Source organism: Staurois parvus, unplaced genomic scaffold (assembly GCF_062004578.1).
Source record: "Staurois parvus isolate SC_StPar_1 unplaced genomic scaffold, SC_StPar_1.0 ptg002113l, whole genome shotgun sequence".
NCBI lineage: Eukaryota > Metazoa > Chordata > Amphibia > Anura > Ranidae > Staurois > Staurois parvus.
Window position 1 is genome coordinate 3448580 of NW_028319909.1, and position 18824 is coordinate 3467403.

Genomic DNA, 18824 nt, shown 5'->3' on the forward strand with positions numbered 1-18824 from the left:
TATCCTTCAAACAATAAAACTCTTATATTAACAATCAAAGTAACAACATAGAAATGCAGGGCTTACATAGAGGAGGTTGCACAAGGCATGCTTCCTAAGCAGGCGTACTGTTAACAGAAATATGCTATGGTAAGGAAGCCCCAGTAGAGGGCACTGTCCTGACCTTGCCGCCATGTGGAGTTTTCAAGAGCCTTGACTATGCCTTTGCAGTCCACGTGGTGGCTGCATTAATTTCTTCTTAAAGTGTTACTAAACCCACAACAGTAAAAATCAGTCTGTATATACAGTAGAATATGCTTGTTATACTCACTGTGGAACCTAAGGGGTTAATCTTCTGCATTATGTAAAAATGCAGTTGGATCCTGACTTTTTTGATCCTCCCCTTCTTCCAGTGTTCTCTTATCTCCTCATAAGACATACGGTGTGGAGTCCTTTTGTACATGCTCAGTTTAGCGTGTATTGATAGGTTTTTTTTTTTTCATGGGAATGTGCATGTGATCAGCACAGGGCCAATCAGCACTGTTCAGACGGCGGTCAGGGGTTCTGCATCCTCCTAGAGCAGAAAGAAAACTCCACCCACAAGCTTTAACCAATGCTCTGCTGAAGTCACAAGACTGCTCTCTAACTGCTGATGCAAAAAGGTATTGAGCAGTTTATATTTACGAAAAGAACTGCATTTCCATGTTGGGTGTACTGTGAGAGATCAGATATAGTGAATGCAGGGTCCGGGGAGACCGGATATAGTGAATGCGGGGTCCGGGGAGACCGGATATAGTGAATGCGGGGTCCGGGGAGACCGGATATAGTGAATGCGGGGTCCGGGGAGACCGGATATAGTGAATGCGGGGTCCGGGGAGACCGGATATAGTGAATGCGGGGTCCGGGGAGACCGGATATAGTGAATGCGGGGTCCGGGGAGACCGGATATAGTGAATGCGGGGTCCGGGGAGACCGGATATAGTGAATGCGGGGTCCGGGGAGACCGGATATAGTGAATGCGGGGTCCGGGGAGACCGGATATAGTGAATGCGGGGTCCGGGGAGACCGGATACAGTGGATGCAGGGTCCGGGGAGACCGGATACAGTGGATGCAGGGTCCGGGGAGACCAGATACAGTGGATGCAGGGTCCGGGGAGACCAGATACAGTGGATGCAGGGTCCGGGGAGACCAGATACAGTGGATGCAGGGTCCGGGGAGACCAGATACAGTGGATGCAGGGTCCGGGGAGACCAGATACAGTGGATGCAGGGTCCGGGGAGACCAGATACAGTGGATGCAGGGTCCGGGGAGACCAGATACAGTGGATGCAGGGTCCGGGGAGACCAGATACAGTGGATGCAGGGTCCGGGGAGACCAGATATAGTGAATGCAGGGTCCGGGGAGACCGGATATAGTGAATGCAGGGTCCGGGGAGAGTGGTGATAACAAATGCAGGGTCCTAGGAAAACAGATATAGTGAACGCGGGGTCCGGGGAGACCAGATATAGTGAATGCAGGGTCTGGGGAGACCAGATATAGTGAATGCAGGGTCTGGGGAGACCAGATATAGTGAACAGGGGCGGACTGACAACTCATGGGGCCCCCGGGTCTTTGCCCAAACTCAAAAAAGCCTATGAAAAAGTTACCAGAGGCATCTCATGGGGCCCCCTACTGACCCCGGGCCCTCAGGCAGTGCCCGAGTTTCCCAATGGTCAGTCCACCCCTGATAGCGAATGCGGGGTCCGGGGAGAGCAGATATAGCGAATGCAGGGTCCGGGGAGAGCGGATATAGCGAATGCAGGGTCCGGGGAGAGCGGATATAGCGAATGCAGGGTCCGGGGAGAGCGGATATAGTGATCGCAGGGTCCTGGGAGAGCAGATATAGCGAATGCAGGGTTCTGGGTTTAGTAACACTAAGGCTTTTTTCTCCCTTTATTTTTACCTGGTGATCCTGCCAGTAACACACTTCCTGTTCTAGGGTAACAACCTTAAGCTGCTCTCCTGGTTTGGACTACCCCCCCCCCCCCCTCCTTGGTGATAACAGGGAGGTAGAAGGCCCTGATCACAAACTTGTGAAAAGTGATTCAAGTGCAGATTTCTTTTCAGAGGCGTGGCACTGTAGCCTTAATCACTCAGGGGCAAATGGGGGGTTCAGAGAGGGGGAATCTACAAAAAAACATTAGTTTTGGCTAGAATAGGAACTGGTGAAGACCCCATCAGGTCATTTTTTTTGCTCAGTGTCCCCTCTGGTATTTTCCTGTACTTGCAAAAAAAGTAGTTTGCCCAAAAAAAACTGTCTCATCTCAGGACCGATCAGCTGCAATGTATTAAATATTTTTTCTTGGGTTTAGAAACACTAATAACTTATACTAGATAGGAGATCAGTAGCCTTTTTCTTCTATATTTGTTATACAATTTATATAAATGATCAGTAGGAGGCGACAAACACTCCTCTCCCTCCCCATGCTGTAGATGCCGATAGGTAAAGTTCCCAAAGTTTGCTGCGGCCGTTGACGACGTCCCCTTCTCACATGGATTCATAACCAGTCTGCGGTGTCACTTTGTGCGCTAGGAAGTGCGAAGTTGCTGTGCAGAGAAAAAGGTATTAGATGTGCAAACAGAATGTCTTACAAAGTTTAAAAAAAAAAAAAAAAAAATTTATGGGACTTTTTTTCCTGTTTTGGTTTTCCAAATCTATTTTCGTGTCCCAAAGTTCATTGGCATTGGATTGTAGTCTATGATTGATCACATACCAGTTACTGGCAATAACAACAAAGGTCAAGTTTTTCTGCTAGTAGTTGGTAACTAAGTATTGTGTAGTAACCTCGGTCCAGCTTGGCATGATGGAAGGGCCACTAGGAAAGCTAAAAATCACTGTAGTAGTCAGCGCTACTACAGTAGGTCCCGCTTGGGTTTTTGTACAAATGGCTTCACCTCTGACCAGGGGCGGACTGACAACTCATGGGGCCCCCAGGCAATAGGGGATAATGGGGCCCCTGTGTCCTTGCCCAAACTCGAAAAAGGTACCAGGGGCATCTCATGGGGCCCCCTACTGACCCCCAGGCCCTTGGGCAGTGCCAGAGTTTCCAAATGGTCAGTCCGCCCCTGGCTCTCAGTAATGTTTGAGAGTTGGCCTGTAAGCCAACAACCAGCCAGTACCCATTAAAATGGATAATAAAATAAATATGTTGCAAGGGGGTTGATTTACTAAAGGCAAATAGACTGAGCACTTTGCAAGTGCAGTTGCTCCAGAGCTTAGTAAGGCAAGGTTTACATATGTAGGGGTGGTGCCGCTGAGGATCCACACGAACATCCATGCAGCTGCACCACCCAGCCAGAGGAATGCAGACCTGCGGCCGGGAGCTATTAGTTCTAATGGCACACCGCCCGCGCTGGAAATCGCAACCAGGGGTGGACTGACCATTCGAGAACTCGGGCACTGCCTGAGGGTCCGGGGTCAGTAGGGGGCCCCATGAGATGCCCCGGTACCTTTTTTCATAGGCTTTTTTGAGTTTGGGCAAGAACACAGGGGCCCCATGATCCCCTATTGCCTGGGGGCCACATGAGTTCTCAGTCTGCCCCTGATCGCAACTATACTGGGAACCGAAGCCTATGAAAAAAGGTACCAGGGGCATCTCATGGGGCCCCCTACTGAAGCAGTGCCCGAGTTTCCAAATGATCAGTCCGCCCCTGCCTCTGACCTTAAGAGGCCAAGTACTTGGTAGCACCACCATTCACAGAACGCCTTTTTTTCCGAAAGATACAAGGCATTTCCTGAATGGACAAGGTAGAAAGGAAGTAGTGGTGATGCCCTGATCTCCACCATGTCCAGTAAGAGAATGCCTTATACTCATTGAAACAAATGCAAGGCATTCTATGAATGGCAGTGGTTCCCTCTGTGGTCAATGTGCAGAGGAAAAGCAGTTTGCACGGAACCAAAATCACAGCTATAACCGTAGTAGCACCAACTACTACCGTGATTTTCAGCTTCCCTATCAGGTATGAGATATACATACTTACAGTTGGGATTATTTACTAAAGCTGGAGAGTGCAAAATGTTGTGCACTTCTGGATAGAAACCAATCAGCTTCCAGGTTTTATTGCCAAAGCTTAATTGAACAAGCTGTGGTTAGAAGCTGATTGGCTGCCATACACAGGTGCACTAGATTCTGAGTGAACCAGCTTTAGTAAATCTCCCCCATTGTGTCAAACTGGACCAAGGTAAGCACACAATACACATAATTAATGGAGTTCGGCTTTCAAGTATTTGACACCCAGAGCTACTTTAACAAAATTATTTACAGTGATAATATTGAAACAAAAAATAATGGTCAGGAAAAATGGTAGTAGTTCGTGGAAAAGTGCTACCTTACATTGGTGGTCAGTGTAGTGCCCTCTTTACTGGTGGTCAGTGAAGTGCCACCTTAGATTGAATGTCAGTGGAGAGGGGGTCCCTTAGGCTGGTGATCACTGGAGAAGGGTCCTCTTAGATCGGCAGCCGGTGGGAGAAGGACCACTTTTCATTGGTGGAAATGGGCCCTCCTACAGTGGTGGTCAATGGAAGAAGGACCCTATGACATTGGTCATCAGTAGGAGAATGTTCTTTACATTGGTGGTCATGGTCATTGATGAGCTCCCGTGGAATGGTGGTTAGTGGAGAAGAGTTCCCTCAGGGTGATGGCCAGGTCCGTGGGAGAATACCTCCCTCTTACATTGGTGGAAGAAGATTCTCCTTAGATTGGTGATCAGTGGGAAAAAGACCATCCAACACTTTTCAATGCGAGAAGAGAAGGACCCTATTACACTGGTGATCAGTGGGAAGAATGCTCCTTACATTGGCAACTATTGAAGAGTAGTGGTCAGTAGGGTTTCCTTAGATCAGCCCTTTTCAACCTTTTAACACAGAGGAACCCTTGAAATAGCTTTTTGGTCTCATGGAACCTCTGCTAAAAATTACTGTATCTACATCTCATGAAACTGTGTGATAGTCAGTGGGAAGAATGCTCCTTAAACTTGCAAGCATTGGGAATAATTACGCCCTTAGAGATAGCTAAAAGGATCAATGGTGCCAGTAGGCACTTATCTGAGAGGCAGAAATTGCTCAAGGAACCCCTAGCAAACTCTGGAGAAACTCTGGTTGGGAAACTTGCCTTAGATTGATGGTCATTTGGAGATGACTCTTAGATTCACGATCAGTGGAAAAAGCCCTCCTTAGATTGGTGGCCAGTGGGAGAATGACCAACTAACACCCTTCAATGGAAGAAGAGAAGGGCCCTGGTGGTCAGTGGGAAAAATACCCCTATATTGGTGGCTAGTGGGAAGATTGTTCCTTACATTGGTGGCCAGTGGTGAAAATGCCCCTTACATTGGTGGCCAGTGGTGAGAATGCCCCTTACATTGGTGGCCACTGGGAAGAATGCCCCTTACATTGGTGGCCACTGGGAAGAATGCCCCTTACATTGGTGGCCACTGGGAAGAATGCCCCTTACATTGGTGGCCACTGGGAAGAATGCCCCTTACATTGGTGGCCACTGGGAAGAATGCCCCTTACATTGGTGGCCACTGGGAAGAATGCCCCTTACATTGGTGGCCACTGGGAAGAATGCCCCTTACATTGGTGGCCACTGGGAAGAATGCCCCTTAAATTGGTGGCCACTGGGAAGAATGCCCCTTACATTGGTGGCCACTGGGAAGAATGCCCCTTACATTGGTGGCCACTGGGAAGAATGCCCCTTACATTGGTGGCCACTGGGAAGAATGCCCCTTACATTGGTGGCCACTGGGAGAATGACCAACTAACACTCTTCAATGGAAGAAGAGAAGGGCCCTGGTGGCCAGTGGGAAGAATGTTCCTTACATTGGTGGGCAGTGAGAAGAACATTCCTTACATTGGTGGCCACTGGGAAGCATGCCCCTTACATTGGTGGCCACTGGGAAGAATGCCCCTTACATTGGTGGCCACTGGGAAGAATGCCCCTTACATTGGTGGCCACTGGGAAGAATGCCCCTTACATTGGTGGCCACTGGGAAGAATGACCAACTAACACTCTTCAATGGAAGAAGAGAAGGGCCCTGGTGGCCAGTGGGAAGAACGTTCCTTACATTGGTGGGCAGTGAGAAGAACATTCCTTACATTGGTGACCACTGGGAAGAATGCCCCTTACAGACAAGTATAAAGATTATTGGAATCAGTGGTTATTTAAGATAATTTCACATAGGCTGAAATTGAAAATCTCTCAAAGAACCTTTACACTGGAGGAACCCTAAGGTGTCACGCAGCCCTGGTCAAGAATGGCTGGTCTAAAGGATAACAGTACTTTTAAAGTAAACTAGAACTTTTAATATGTCCAACACTATCATTCCACTTCTCACCATTGTCTATTTTCCTGTGCGGATCTAAAGAGCACCGCCCAGTGTCAATATGGTTTTGTTTATATTCAGCTTGTCTGTGGTCTGCACTGATCAATAACAGAGTAAGGAGTTCTGCTCATCTTCAAAGCAGGACTGAGGACATTAAGCCATGGTTCACACTGGATCCCACTTTGAAATTGTGCAACTTTACTTGAATGCATCTGTTTGTTTCCATATCATCTGTGCCAGGAATCATCAGTGATCGGATATAGTGAATGCGGGGTCCGGGGAGAGCGGATATAGTGAATGCGGGGTCCGGGGAGAGCGGATATAGTGAATGCGGGGTCCGGGGAGAGCGGATATAGTGAATGCGGGGTCCGGGGAGAGCGGATATAGTGAATGCGGGGTCCGGGGAGAGCGGATATAGTGAATGCGGGGTCCGGGGAGAGCGGATATAGTGAATGCGGGGTCCGGGGAGAGCGGATATAGTGAATGCGGGGTCCGGGGAGAGCGGATATAGTGAATGCGGGGTCCGGGGAGAGCGGATATAGTGAATGCGGGGTCCGGGGAGAGCGGATATAGTGAATGCAGGCTCAGGATGTATGAATGATCATTATAGGCAATGCCTCCCCTTGTGTGCATTCAGATAGGCAACCACAGAAGGTAGAATGCACGTCTACCGATATCCTCAGTGCCTTCCTTGTTCTCAGTCCTGGTCTGCAAGTGCCATGAATTCTACACTGTACTGTTCAAGCCAAATAAAACACTGTTTGACAATGGTTAAGGTAACCCTCCATTTTCTCAATAGATTAAATCAGAGACATATCCGACAACCAACCTGCAACAACCAAGAAAAAGCCTGAGGTCCAGCAGAGGAAGAACGACCACTCATAGTTGTAGGAACTATTCAGGACATTATGAGCCGTTTCCGATGTGTACACCGTCATTCCGACAAGAAGGAACATCGCTGTAATAAATAAGTGACAAAGCTGCATTAATTGGCAGTCTGATGGGTTTGATCAATTTTTCAGTGGATCTGTAGGTTGTTTTTTTTTTTTTTTAAAGGGGACCTCTTTATTAGAGAAACATGACAATGTTTTAAAAGGAATGTAAGATGTGTTATTAGTGAACATGTGAAGTCCCTGTAGTATTGCAGTGCTTCATATGCTTGCCTTCCATATTACTTTTATTGTATTGAAAAAAGATATTTGTAGATTTACCACTAGAGGGAGCTCTCCTAGTCTTAATTACATCTTTCTACCTCTGCTTAACCACTCCCCATCTGGCTCATGTACATAAACGGCCTGACGGGAGCACTGCTGAAGAGGGTTGACGTTTCTAAACATCGCTCGCATTCATTGCCTGTGCGCGCTCCCTGGGAGCACCGTGATTGGTGCCTCCTGTGATCGCTGGACCGGACCTCTGTGTGAGGTCCCGATCATGTGATCACTGATCATATGAATAGTAAGCAAGATGTCACTTCTGACATCATTGCTTACTACTAGTGAAATCTGTGAATGATAACAGAAGTCACATGGTACAAGGCTATTCACAACAGCCTTGTACCATGTGATAAGCTGTGACCAATCACAACTCTCACAGTATTTCTCAATGGCTGCAAGAATGCAGCCAGAGGGAAAGAGAAATGATTGCTTTTATGGGTGTAAAAGTAATCAGTGTAAAAAAAAAAAAAATCCAATCATAGCTCACACAGTATTTCTCAATGGCGGTCTTCATCATTAGAACGGGACCCGGGTCTTGATCATTAGAACGGGACCCGGGTCTTGATCATTAGAACGGGACCCGGGTCTTGATCATTAGAACGGGACCCGGGTCTTGATCATTAGAACGGGACCCGGGTCTTGATCATTAGAACGGGACCCGGGTCTTGATCATTAGAACGGGACCCGGGTCTTGATCATTAGAACGGGACCCGGGTCTTGATCATTAGAACGGGACCCGGGTCTTGATCATTAGAACGGGACCCGGGTCTTGATCATTAGAACGGGACCCAGGGCTCTCAGTGACACCCCAGTCTTTGTGCTGGGAGCGTGCCGTGCGGCAGAAAGACAGGTTCACAAATATGCGGCCCCACGGAAAAAAGCCCAGTTCTGTGACGCCGCATATTTGTGTGACGTAGGCACGAAGGGGTTAAATTTTGCACCTGAGGGGGTCCCCTTCAACTACCTGTACAATGTATAGAACCTGCTGCAGCAGGACTGACTTTTTTTTTTAAAAAATTACATTTTTATTGAAAAAAAAAAAAAACAAACAAAAACAAAACAGCGGATATTGTTTAGAGTCACGTGAAGTATTTGTTCTTGAGTGAAGTGACAATTTAAGCTTTTTTAATGAATATAGGGTCTCAGACCCCCAAAAATTTGGGTTCCTCTTTCAGAAATAGTGGTTTCAGCTCCCATAGTGATGCTCTGTCCTGCTCTTCTCTATCATCCTGTCTGCCTTTTCTATTATAGTGCTGTCCGGTTAGTGCACTCTTCAGCTGTTCCTCGTGGGCGGGCTCTTACCTGATAAGACGTCCAGAGTACCAGCTGCAAGGGAGGCTGTGAACCGTCCTATGTAATAATTGAAAAATGTAAGACAGGAAAATACCATCCCGAACAGGAGCACAGCAGTGGACAGGATGAGCAGGCTGCGGGTGGCATCGATGTACTCTGTAAGGGAAACGCAAATATCAGTGAAAGGGAATTCAGTACATATGACACCAAGACACATCGCAAGTGAATAAAAATTATTTAATCAAAAAGAAAATAAAAGTAAGCTTTTAAAATTCTTGATTCTTGCAATTTTATTTTTAAGATGGTTATATATGTAAAGCTGATAGACTTAAAGTGGAGCTCCACCCAAAAGGTGAAGTTCCGCTTTAAGGACTGCTCCCCCGTTCCCCATTAAGGATTGGCACCTTAGGGGGGCAGGAGAGAGCGGATACCAGAATTTGACAGCTCCCACTTCTGGTCCGATCATGTCCTCCCTCCCTCCCTGTAATCTTTTGGGACACGTGACAGATCCCAGAAGACTACAGGACCATTCATGAAGTGCAGAGCTACTCGCGCATGCGTAGTGGGCACCCGGCTGTGAAGCCGCAAGCAGTCACAGCCGGGTGCCCACACTGAAGATGCCGGCCTCCTGGAATACAGGGCAGCGGGTAAAATGGGCTGCGGGGGACACACCACGGGACCGAGGGACAGGTAAGTGGCTGTTTTTGTAGGTGCTGACTTTATTTTTTGACAGGGTGAGTGGAACTCCGCTTTAAAAAGATTCCAAAGGTTTGTTTTTTTTGGAAAATAACAAACATGTTATTTTCTATACTTACCTGCTGTGTGCTGTGGTTTTGCCTGGATTCTACTCTTTTCAGGTCCCCTGCAGGCTCTCCTGGCCCCTCCCTCCTGTCGGGTGCCCCCACAGCAAACAGCTTGCTATGGGGGCACCCGCTGCTCCGTGTGTCCATTCACAAAGATGCGGCTTGGCCCCGCTCCCTTTCTCTCCAATGGCTCCCACTTGCTGTCTGGGGGGGCAGAGACCCGGGACAGCCGATGCTGTCATTCACATCACTAGATCGTGACGAGGCTCAAGTATTGAGGGTCTGGGGGCACTGCTACACACAGAAGATTTTTTACCTTCATGCATAGAATGCATGAAGGTAAAAAAAGAAAACATGAGCCTTTACAACCACTTTAAAACACGCATCTTACCTTTCCCAGTGATTTTGATGCATACGTTATTGGTACATCGTTGCCAGATGCCTTCATGGAAGAGTTCCGATCCAAAATTCACCAGCCAATAGTCACTGAGGATGCCTGTGAGCCCCAGAACGAAGCTCAGACAGGAGCAGGTGAGCCCAACAAGGTTGCCACACAACATCTTCCTTGGGGAGGTCCAGAAAGCCAGCTATGAACCGCTGTGGAAAGAGATGTAGATGTCAGTGGTGTGACCTCTCAAAAAGGAAGATATAACTGGTTACAGCACAAAGAGCATATAGGCCGGTAATGAACAGCTGCCAACAGGGGTGGGCTGACAACTCATGGGGCCCCCGGGCAATAGGGGATCATGGGGCCCCTGTGTCCTTGCCCAAACTCAATAAAGCCTATGAAAAAGGTACCAGGGGCATCTCATGGGACCCCTTACTGACCCCAGGCCCTCGGGCAGTGCCGAGTTTCCAAATGGTAAGTCTGCCCCTGGCTGCCAATCTGCAGTCCACCATCACAGATATCCCCATAGAGTTGACAATCACCTGATTTGTAAATTTACATCTAAAACAGGTAAGTATCTTGCACATAAGGGCCAGTCAGACACCCACTGGTAGTTGGGGAAAATCATTCATATCAATGTGCAAGAGTTAGCTAGGGCACCTTAGGCAATACTTGGATTGTTCCTGAAATTTGGAAGGTCATGGATTCTGACTGAAAATCAGGATTCAGATGGGTCAATTTAAATTTCAGTGATATTTTTTGACAGCTTGGTTTTCCAAAGAGCTTCTGAGAAAAAGGGACCAAAGGCTGGTTCTGCCTTATATCTGCTTTTGCTGTTGGCTGAGCATCCCAAGGTTGACTGCCAGTCCCACCAGGTCCCATCCTTCTTTGTTAGTATCCCTAGTAGGATTATTAACAGTAGAGGCTCAGGCTTTGGCCCAATCATCTAGTCTAGCTGCCAACAACATCCCAAACCATTTTGCACAATTTGGCATCATTCCCTGCTGTCTTTTGTGGAGCCCAGTAAAGAATTTCACAGGCTTTAATGGGACTTCTAGTTTGGAAATTTGAATTTTTTGTAGGTGTGCTGACTATCAAAGTGTTCAGCTGAACCATAACTGATTAACGTTTTCTGAAGTTTGCTTTTCTGTGATCTCTATCCGCTTCAGCTGTAAATAAGTGGAGTTTTCTTCCCATTATCATCTAGTGCTAGTTGGTCATTTTAAATCGGACTTGTTCTGTAATGCTGAAGACATTTCCAAACTCATCCAAACAGATTATTCAGTTCTAGAGACTCATAACCTACAAAATGCCTTCAACAATACACAAGTAGCTTAGGCTGTTCTTTGGCTCCATTATCTCATCAGCCTGGACTTCCAAGACCTTTTCATACAATTTTGCATCATTTGCTGTTCTATAGTATGAATTTTTTTGGAGCCTGACTTTAAATGGGACTTCCAGTTCGTAAATATGAAATTAGGAGGTTCACAATTTTTCAAAATGTTTAACTGGACTGCAACTGACCAAGCTTTTTAGAAGTTCACTTTTATCTGATCCTGCGGCGGAGATTTCTTCCAATTATTATCTGTTAGTAATTGGTCACATCCAGCTAGAATGTTTCTTAATGTTGAAGACATTTTGTAGCTTATCCAAGCCACTTCCTCGGTTCTAGCTGATTGGATAACTACAAAATGTCTTCAACATTAACAATTTAACAGAACAAATCCAGTTGGAAGCAGCCAACCACTACGAGACATACCATGACCTGAATAAATGAGAATCTTCACAGACACTTGACTTTATGTCTTTTTAGATCCATTGAGAGCTGGGCTTCCTGGCATTCATTCGTACTTAAGTTATTGCTTGGAGAGGATACAAACGCCTTCAACATTACAGAACAAGTCCAGTTGGATGTAGCCAACCACTACAAGACATACCATGACCTGGAGAAATGAGAATCTTTACAGACACTTTGAGTTTATGCCTCTTTAGTTCCATTGAGGTGTTTCTTGGAGAAGATATGACACGCCTTCAACAATACAGAACAAGTCCAGTTGGATGTAGCCAACCACTATTCGATCCACCATGACCTAGATAATGGAGAATCATCACAGACATTTGAGTTTATGCCTCTTCAGGTCATTGAGAGCTATGATATCTTTCTTACGTTCATCGGAACTGAAGGTGTTGCTTGGAGCAGAAATTAAATTACTTCAACATTACAGAAGTCCAGTTGGCTGTGGCCAACCACTACTAGATATAGCGTGACCTGGATAAAGGAGAACCTTCAAAAGACACTTGTGTTTATGCCTCCTCAGGTCCATTGAATGCTGAATTATCTTTTTGATATTCATTGGAACTGATGTGGTTGCTTGGAGAAGATACAAACTGCCTTCAACATTACAGAACAAGTTCAGTTGGATGTAGTCAACCAATACAAGACATACCATGACCTGGAGAAATGAGAATCTTTAAAAAGACACTTGAGTTTATGCCTCCTTCGGTCCATTGAAGTGTTGCTTGGAGAAGATATGAAATGCCTTCAACATCACAGAACAAGTCCAGTTGGATGTAGCCAACCAATACAAGACATACCATGACCTGAAGAAATGAGAATCTTCACAGACACTTGATTTTATGTCTTTTTAGATCCATTGAGAGCTGGGCTTCCTGGTATTCATTCATACTAAAGTTGCTGCTTGAAGAGGATACAAACGCATTCAATGTTACAGAACAAGTCCAGTTGGATGTAGCCAACCAATACAAGACATACCATGATCTGAAGAAATGAGAATCTGTAAAGACACTTGAGTTTATGCCTCTTTAGGTCCATTGAAGTGTTGCTTGGAGATATGAAATGCCTTCAACCAGGGGCGGACTGACCATTTGGAAACTTGGGCACTGCCCGAGGTCAGTAGGGGGCCCCATGAGATGCCCCTGGTACCTTTTTTCATAGGCTTTTTTGAGTTTGGGCAAGGACACAGGGGCCCCATGATCCCCTATTGCCCGGGGGGCCCCATGAGTTGTCAGTCCGCCCCTGCCTTCAACATTACAGAACAAGTTCAATTGGATGTAGCCAACCGCTACAAGACATACCATGACCTGAAGAAATGAGAATCTGTAAAGACACTTGAGTTTATGCCTCTTTAGGTCCATTGAAGTGTTGCTTGGAGAAGATATGAAATGCCTTCAACATTACAGAACAAGTTCAGTTGGATGTAGCCAACCAATACAAGACATGCCATGACCTGAGGAAATGAGAATCTTCACAGACACTTGATTTTATGTCTTTTTAGATCCATTGAGAGCTGGGCATCCTGGCATTCATTCATACTAAAGGTGTTGATTGAAGAGGATACAAACGTATTCAACGTTACAGAACAAGTCCAGTTGGATGTAGCCAACCAATACAAGACATACCATGACCTGAAGAAATGAGAATCTTTACAGACACTTGAGTTTATGCCTCTTTAGGTCCATTGAAGTGTTGCTTGGAGAAGATATGAAATGCCTTCAACATTACAGAACAAGTTCAGTTGGATGTAGCCAACTACTACTAGATATACCATGACCTGGATAAATGGATAAATCATAAGACATTTTTCATTTGTTATTATTTCCCTTGATAAGGTAAAGCTGACAGTGATTACCCTCATTTCCCTTCTCATCCCCTCTTCTTTATGCAGTTTATAAAGAGGAACACTGTCTAGGAAAAGAGAAGTTCCCACAGGTGAACTAAATGGCAGAGGGGGAAATCAGTGAATGGGAGAGGGGTGCCCTAACAGGGGAACCTGGAAATTGAGTGAAGTACTGGACTAGTTTTATGTTAGTTCCAGTTGAACAAAGAAGTTGTTGAAGCGTGGTTACTCTCTAGTGCACACAATGAATGCGTCGATCAAGAATTGATTCTTTTCAGTGGTTTGTAGACAAGTTCCTCTTCATCACCATTGTTTGCAAAAAGCTGTTAGAACCTGAATTGTCTAGCAGCAGTTTTCTAACCACTATAGCAAGCTCCTAACCACTATTTACTAAGAATTAGAGCGGACTTTCAGCATTCGTTTTTGTCTTGCACAGTTGTGCCGGCTCCTCTCTTCTACTGAAATTGCTTACTCTGATTTTACTGCACACTGTAAGCTTTACACAATGTGCATTAGAAGCTGCAGCAAGTCGATGGATCCCACCTCATTACCAGGCTGGAGGACATGGCACATGGTCACTGTTTTTACATTCTTTTTGCACAGTGCCCTAAGGACCAGGCCTTTTGGCTAGGACCAGGGCAATTTTTGCTACGGGCCTCAGGGCCTGGTCTGTGCACAATTTGGCACGGTACCACTTTATTATTTTTATAGATTTATTTTTTTAATTATTTATTTATTTTTACACTCCCACGTTTGTCACTTTTTACTTATGTGTGTGTTTTCTTCACATGATGGAGGGTGTGGGTCCTCGGGCCTGCCCTGAAGTCTAGGGGGAGGATGTGTGGCCTTTTGGTTCCTTCCTCCCCTGTCCCTAGGGGGTTTTCTCTTCGGGAGAACCCCCTGGCCTAGTACTGGATGTCCGGCTTCGGCTGGGCATAAGAAACGGTGGTCCACCAGGCCTTTTGGCCAGGAGGACCAAATGGGAACCTTGTCCCTGTCAGGAGCTTTGTGCCCCGGGGGATCAGGGTAGTGGTCCAACCCCTTCGGGGATAGGACAAAGCACACCCCTAAGTGCACTTTTTGTGTGGTGTTTTGGCACTTGCACTTTTTTGTGAAACACTTATGGGTTTTTCGTTGTAGTTTGCACGTTTGCGGACTTAAAAAAAAAAAAAAAAAATCTGTCTGACTGTCCCTGGTCTTCCCCTTTCATTCATTGATTCCAGTTCATTCAATCATGGGAGGCAACACATATGGGCATTACCTAGGGTGGTCTGCATACAGATACAGCCTGCCTAGGAACACCCACTCCTCCAGACTGAAATCTATCGATCAACACCAGGGGTGGACTGACAACTCATGGGGCCCCCGGACAATAGGGGATCATGGGGCCCCTGTGTCAATGCCCAAACTCAAAAAAGCCTATGAAAAAGGTACCGGGGCATCTCATGGGGCCCCTACTGACCCCGGGCCCTCGGGCAGTGCCCGAGTTTCCAAATGGTCAGTCCGCCCCTGATCAACGCATTTTGATATTTGAATAGCTCCTCCCAAGAGCCAGTCCACTGCTTGCACCAGGGCTGAGGGCTGTTGAGAGAAGTACTGATGAGGTGTGCTATGGTGTTTTAGGAAGCTATGTATATCACCCAGACCCTCCCACCAACCATGATCTGCCTGCTTTGCATAGAGAACCCTAGAGAGGTCATACTGGGTCTAAAGAAAAGTAAGCAATGAAATTCGAAAGGATTTCTTTAAAAATTTGATTGGTGTGTTGGTGAGGGGGAAGAAGGAAACAGGGCAGGCAAAAAAATAAACAGATTAGATTTCGGCTTTAAAGAATTTACAATATATCTAAGCTTGATGAAGGGGGGGCTCTTGTACAGCCCCCAAACTGCATTGGATGTCAGTTCTCGATGGGCGTTTTTACTGCATCTGCACCAAATTCCACTGCTTCATCCTTGTACCTTGTATAAACCATCAAGAGAACCGGTCACTTTACCTGCAATGGGATCCCACAGCGTGCCCTCAGTGAGCAGGAATTGTGGGGTACTATCATCCAGCCTTTGCTGCATAAAATGTATATTTTTGTACTTTTTGTTTTTTCTCATTTCTGGGACACACAGAGTTAACTTTTAGATTGATGAGCTGGCGTGTGTTCTTGTAAAGAAGTAACCACATCTAAACTACAAAAACAGCTTCAAACCGCAGAAGTGTTAGTAGAAAAAGCCAGAGTGGGAGGTATTGGCAACGATTTGAGTCACACTAGAGTAGAGCTACAACGGGGGGGGGGGGGGGTAAATGTCCCCGGACCCATATAGTCAGGGAGGACTATTCTGACATCTACCCTTATACTGTACAATTCTCTATCCGATTACTTACTATTGTACTCTGTTTGAATGTCTAATAGGCTTGATGTAAAAGGAGAGATCGCATGCTTTCTTCTGTCCCTTGGGAACTCTATAGGTGAGATCTCTAAGTTCCAGGATCTGCATGTCTGATGTGCTCATTATAAGCGGTTCCCACCATCCCTGTGCTGAGTTCCCGGGTCTGTATACCTGCTGCGCTCATTATAAGCGGTTTCCACCATCCCTGTGCAGAGTTCCTGGGTCTGTATACCCGCTGCGCTCATTATAAGCGGTTCCCACCATCCCTGTGCCGAGTTCCTGGGTCTGTATACCCGCTGCGCTCATTATAAGCGGTTCCCACTATCCCTGTGCCTTGTTCCTGGGTCTGTATACCCACTGCGCTCATTATAAGCGGTTCCCACCATCCCTGTGCCGAGTTCCTGGGTCTGTATACCCGCTGCTCTCATTATAAGCGGTTCCCACCATCCCTGTGCAGAGTTCCCGGGTCTGTATACCCGCTGCGCTCATTATAAGCGTTTCCCACCATCCCTGTGCTGAGTTCCTGGGTCTGCATACCTGCTGTGCTCTTTATAAGCGGTTCCCACCATCCCTGTGCTGAGTTCCTGGGTCTGCATACCTGCTGTGCTCATTATAAGCGGTTCCCACCATCCCTGTGCCGAGTTCCAGAATGAAGAAGAAAGTGCACTAAACTGCAAATGTTTACCAACCAATCCAATTGCTTATTCTTCCACCAGCCAGTGTAAGCAGACACTCGATTGGCTACTATCAGAAGCGGCTAAATATTTGCCAGGATCACTAAAGGCGTCTACAGACCTTCCAAGTGTATTCATGTGATATACCAGTTTAGTGTGTAACTCTACTACTCCTCCAGTAGACTCTTTCCTGAATAGTCGGAATTAAGAAGAAATGGAACCAATTTGGAACTGTTGAGCAACTAAGTAAATTTTTTTTATTTTTCATTCCACCAGCCAATGAAGGAATGGAACTAAATTGGAACTGTTGACCAACCAATTTCTTATTGGTACATATTTCCTCATTGACTAGTGGAATACATTAGGAAATTAATTTGTTTGGCCAACATTTCCAGTTTAGTTCCATTTCTTCATTGACTGGTGGGATGCATTAAGAAATTGAATTGGTTGGCCAACAGTTCAAGTTTAGTTCAATTTCTAATTTCAGACCTTGCTGTTCAGGAAAGAGTCTCCTGCAGCCACTCGATTAGCTACTATCAGAAGTGACTAAATGTTTTCCAGGGTCACTGAAGGCATCTACAGACCTTCCAAGTGTATTCACATGATATACCAGTTTAGTGTATAACTATACTACTCCTCCAGTAGACTCTTTTCTGAATAGCAGAGTCTGAATTAAGAAGAAATGGAACCAATTTGGACCTGTTGAGCAACAAAGTGAATTTATTTATTTATTTATTTTTATTTCATTCCACCAGTCAATGAAGAAATGGAACCAAATTGAAAATGTTGGCAAACCAATTTCTTATTGGGACTATTTCCTCATTGACTAGTGGAATACATTAGGAAATTGATTTGGTTGGCCAACATTTCCAGTTCTTCATTGACTGGTGGGATGCATTAAGAAATTGAATTGGTTGGCCAACAGTTCAAGTTTAGTTTAATTTCTAATTTCAGACCTTGCTAGTCAGGAAAGAGTCTCCTGCAGCCACTGAAAGCTGACACTCGATTGGCTACTATCAGAAGTGGCTAAATGTTTTCCAGGGTCACTGAAGGCATCTACAGACCTTCCATGTGTATTCACGTGATATACCAGTTTAGTGTATAACTATACTGCTCCTCCAGTAGACTCTTTCCTGCATAGTCGGAATTAAGAAGAAATGGAACCAATTTGGACCTGTTGAGCAACCAAGTGAATTTTTTTTTTTTTTTTTTAAATTTCATTCCACCAGTCAATGAAGAAATGGAACTAAATTGAAAATGTTGGCAAACCAATTTCTTATTGGGACTATTTCCTCATTGACTAGTGGAATACATTAGGAAATTGATTTGGTTGGCCAACATTTCCAGTTCTTCATTGACTGGTGGGATGCATTAAGAAATTGAATTGGTCGGCCAACAGTTCAATTTTTTATTTCAGACCTTGCTTTTCAGGAAAGTCTCCTGAAGCCAATGAAAGCTGACACTCGATTGGCTAATATAAGCAGCTTCAGTTTAAGTTATATTAAATATATATATTATATACACACACACAAATATATATATTACCTTGTGTGCCGGGAGCTGTGTTTTCCTCTCTGCTTCCTGAGTGGTCTGCTGAAAGCTCTCGCCTGGTTCAGGGTCTCATGGGCGGGGGTGCAGCTGATGACTTCATCACCTGTGGTTAGCACTCTTCACACTTTATTCAAGGACACATTCAGTAGGTGGCCCAGAAAAATCTTATCACACATTTTGTATTCAAAACAGAAGTCCATCCTGGGACGTTGTGAGAAGATATGACATAGATGGAATCAAAAGTAACAGTTCGCTTGCAAAAAGCAACACTATAGTGTCATCATCCTTTCTTAATGCAATCAGCTACATTGTGCAAATTATTATTTGCAAAGCTAAAAGTAGATCTCAACTCTAACTGGACAGCATTCCATTTTCTAAAGTATTGTTAATCTAAAATATTTTCTTTCAGAAATCTGGTTTTCATCTCTTTTTTTTACATCTCAGTACTGCTGCTCTCCACGCTGCCCAGAGAGTCAATCTGTTAGCAGGAGACCAGGCGGGATCAGACCCAGAGAGTCTGTATGGGGCTCCCAGCTGCCAGAAAA

General features: G+C 45.5%; 1 protein-coding gene across 1 annotated transcript; it reads right to left on the reverse strand.

Moving 5' to 3' along the window:
- LOC149432729 (uncharacterized) lies at positions 1–18420 on the reverse strand. Its single transcript, XM_089665058.1, has 5 exons — positions 18274–18420; positions 10042–10247; positions 8857–9003; positions 7170–7298; positions 1–2566 (listed from the first exon to the last, which is right to left on the reverse strand). The coding sequence occupies exons 2-5, from the start codon at positions 10208–10210 to the stop codon at positions 2508–2510; spliced, it is 504 nt and encodes a 167-aa protein (XP_089521184.1). The 5' UTR covers positions 10211–10247; positions 18274–18420; the 3' UTR covers positions 1–2507.
- Positions 18421–18824: the final 404 nt, after the last annotated feature.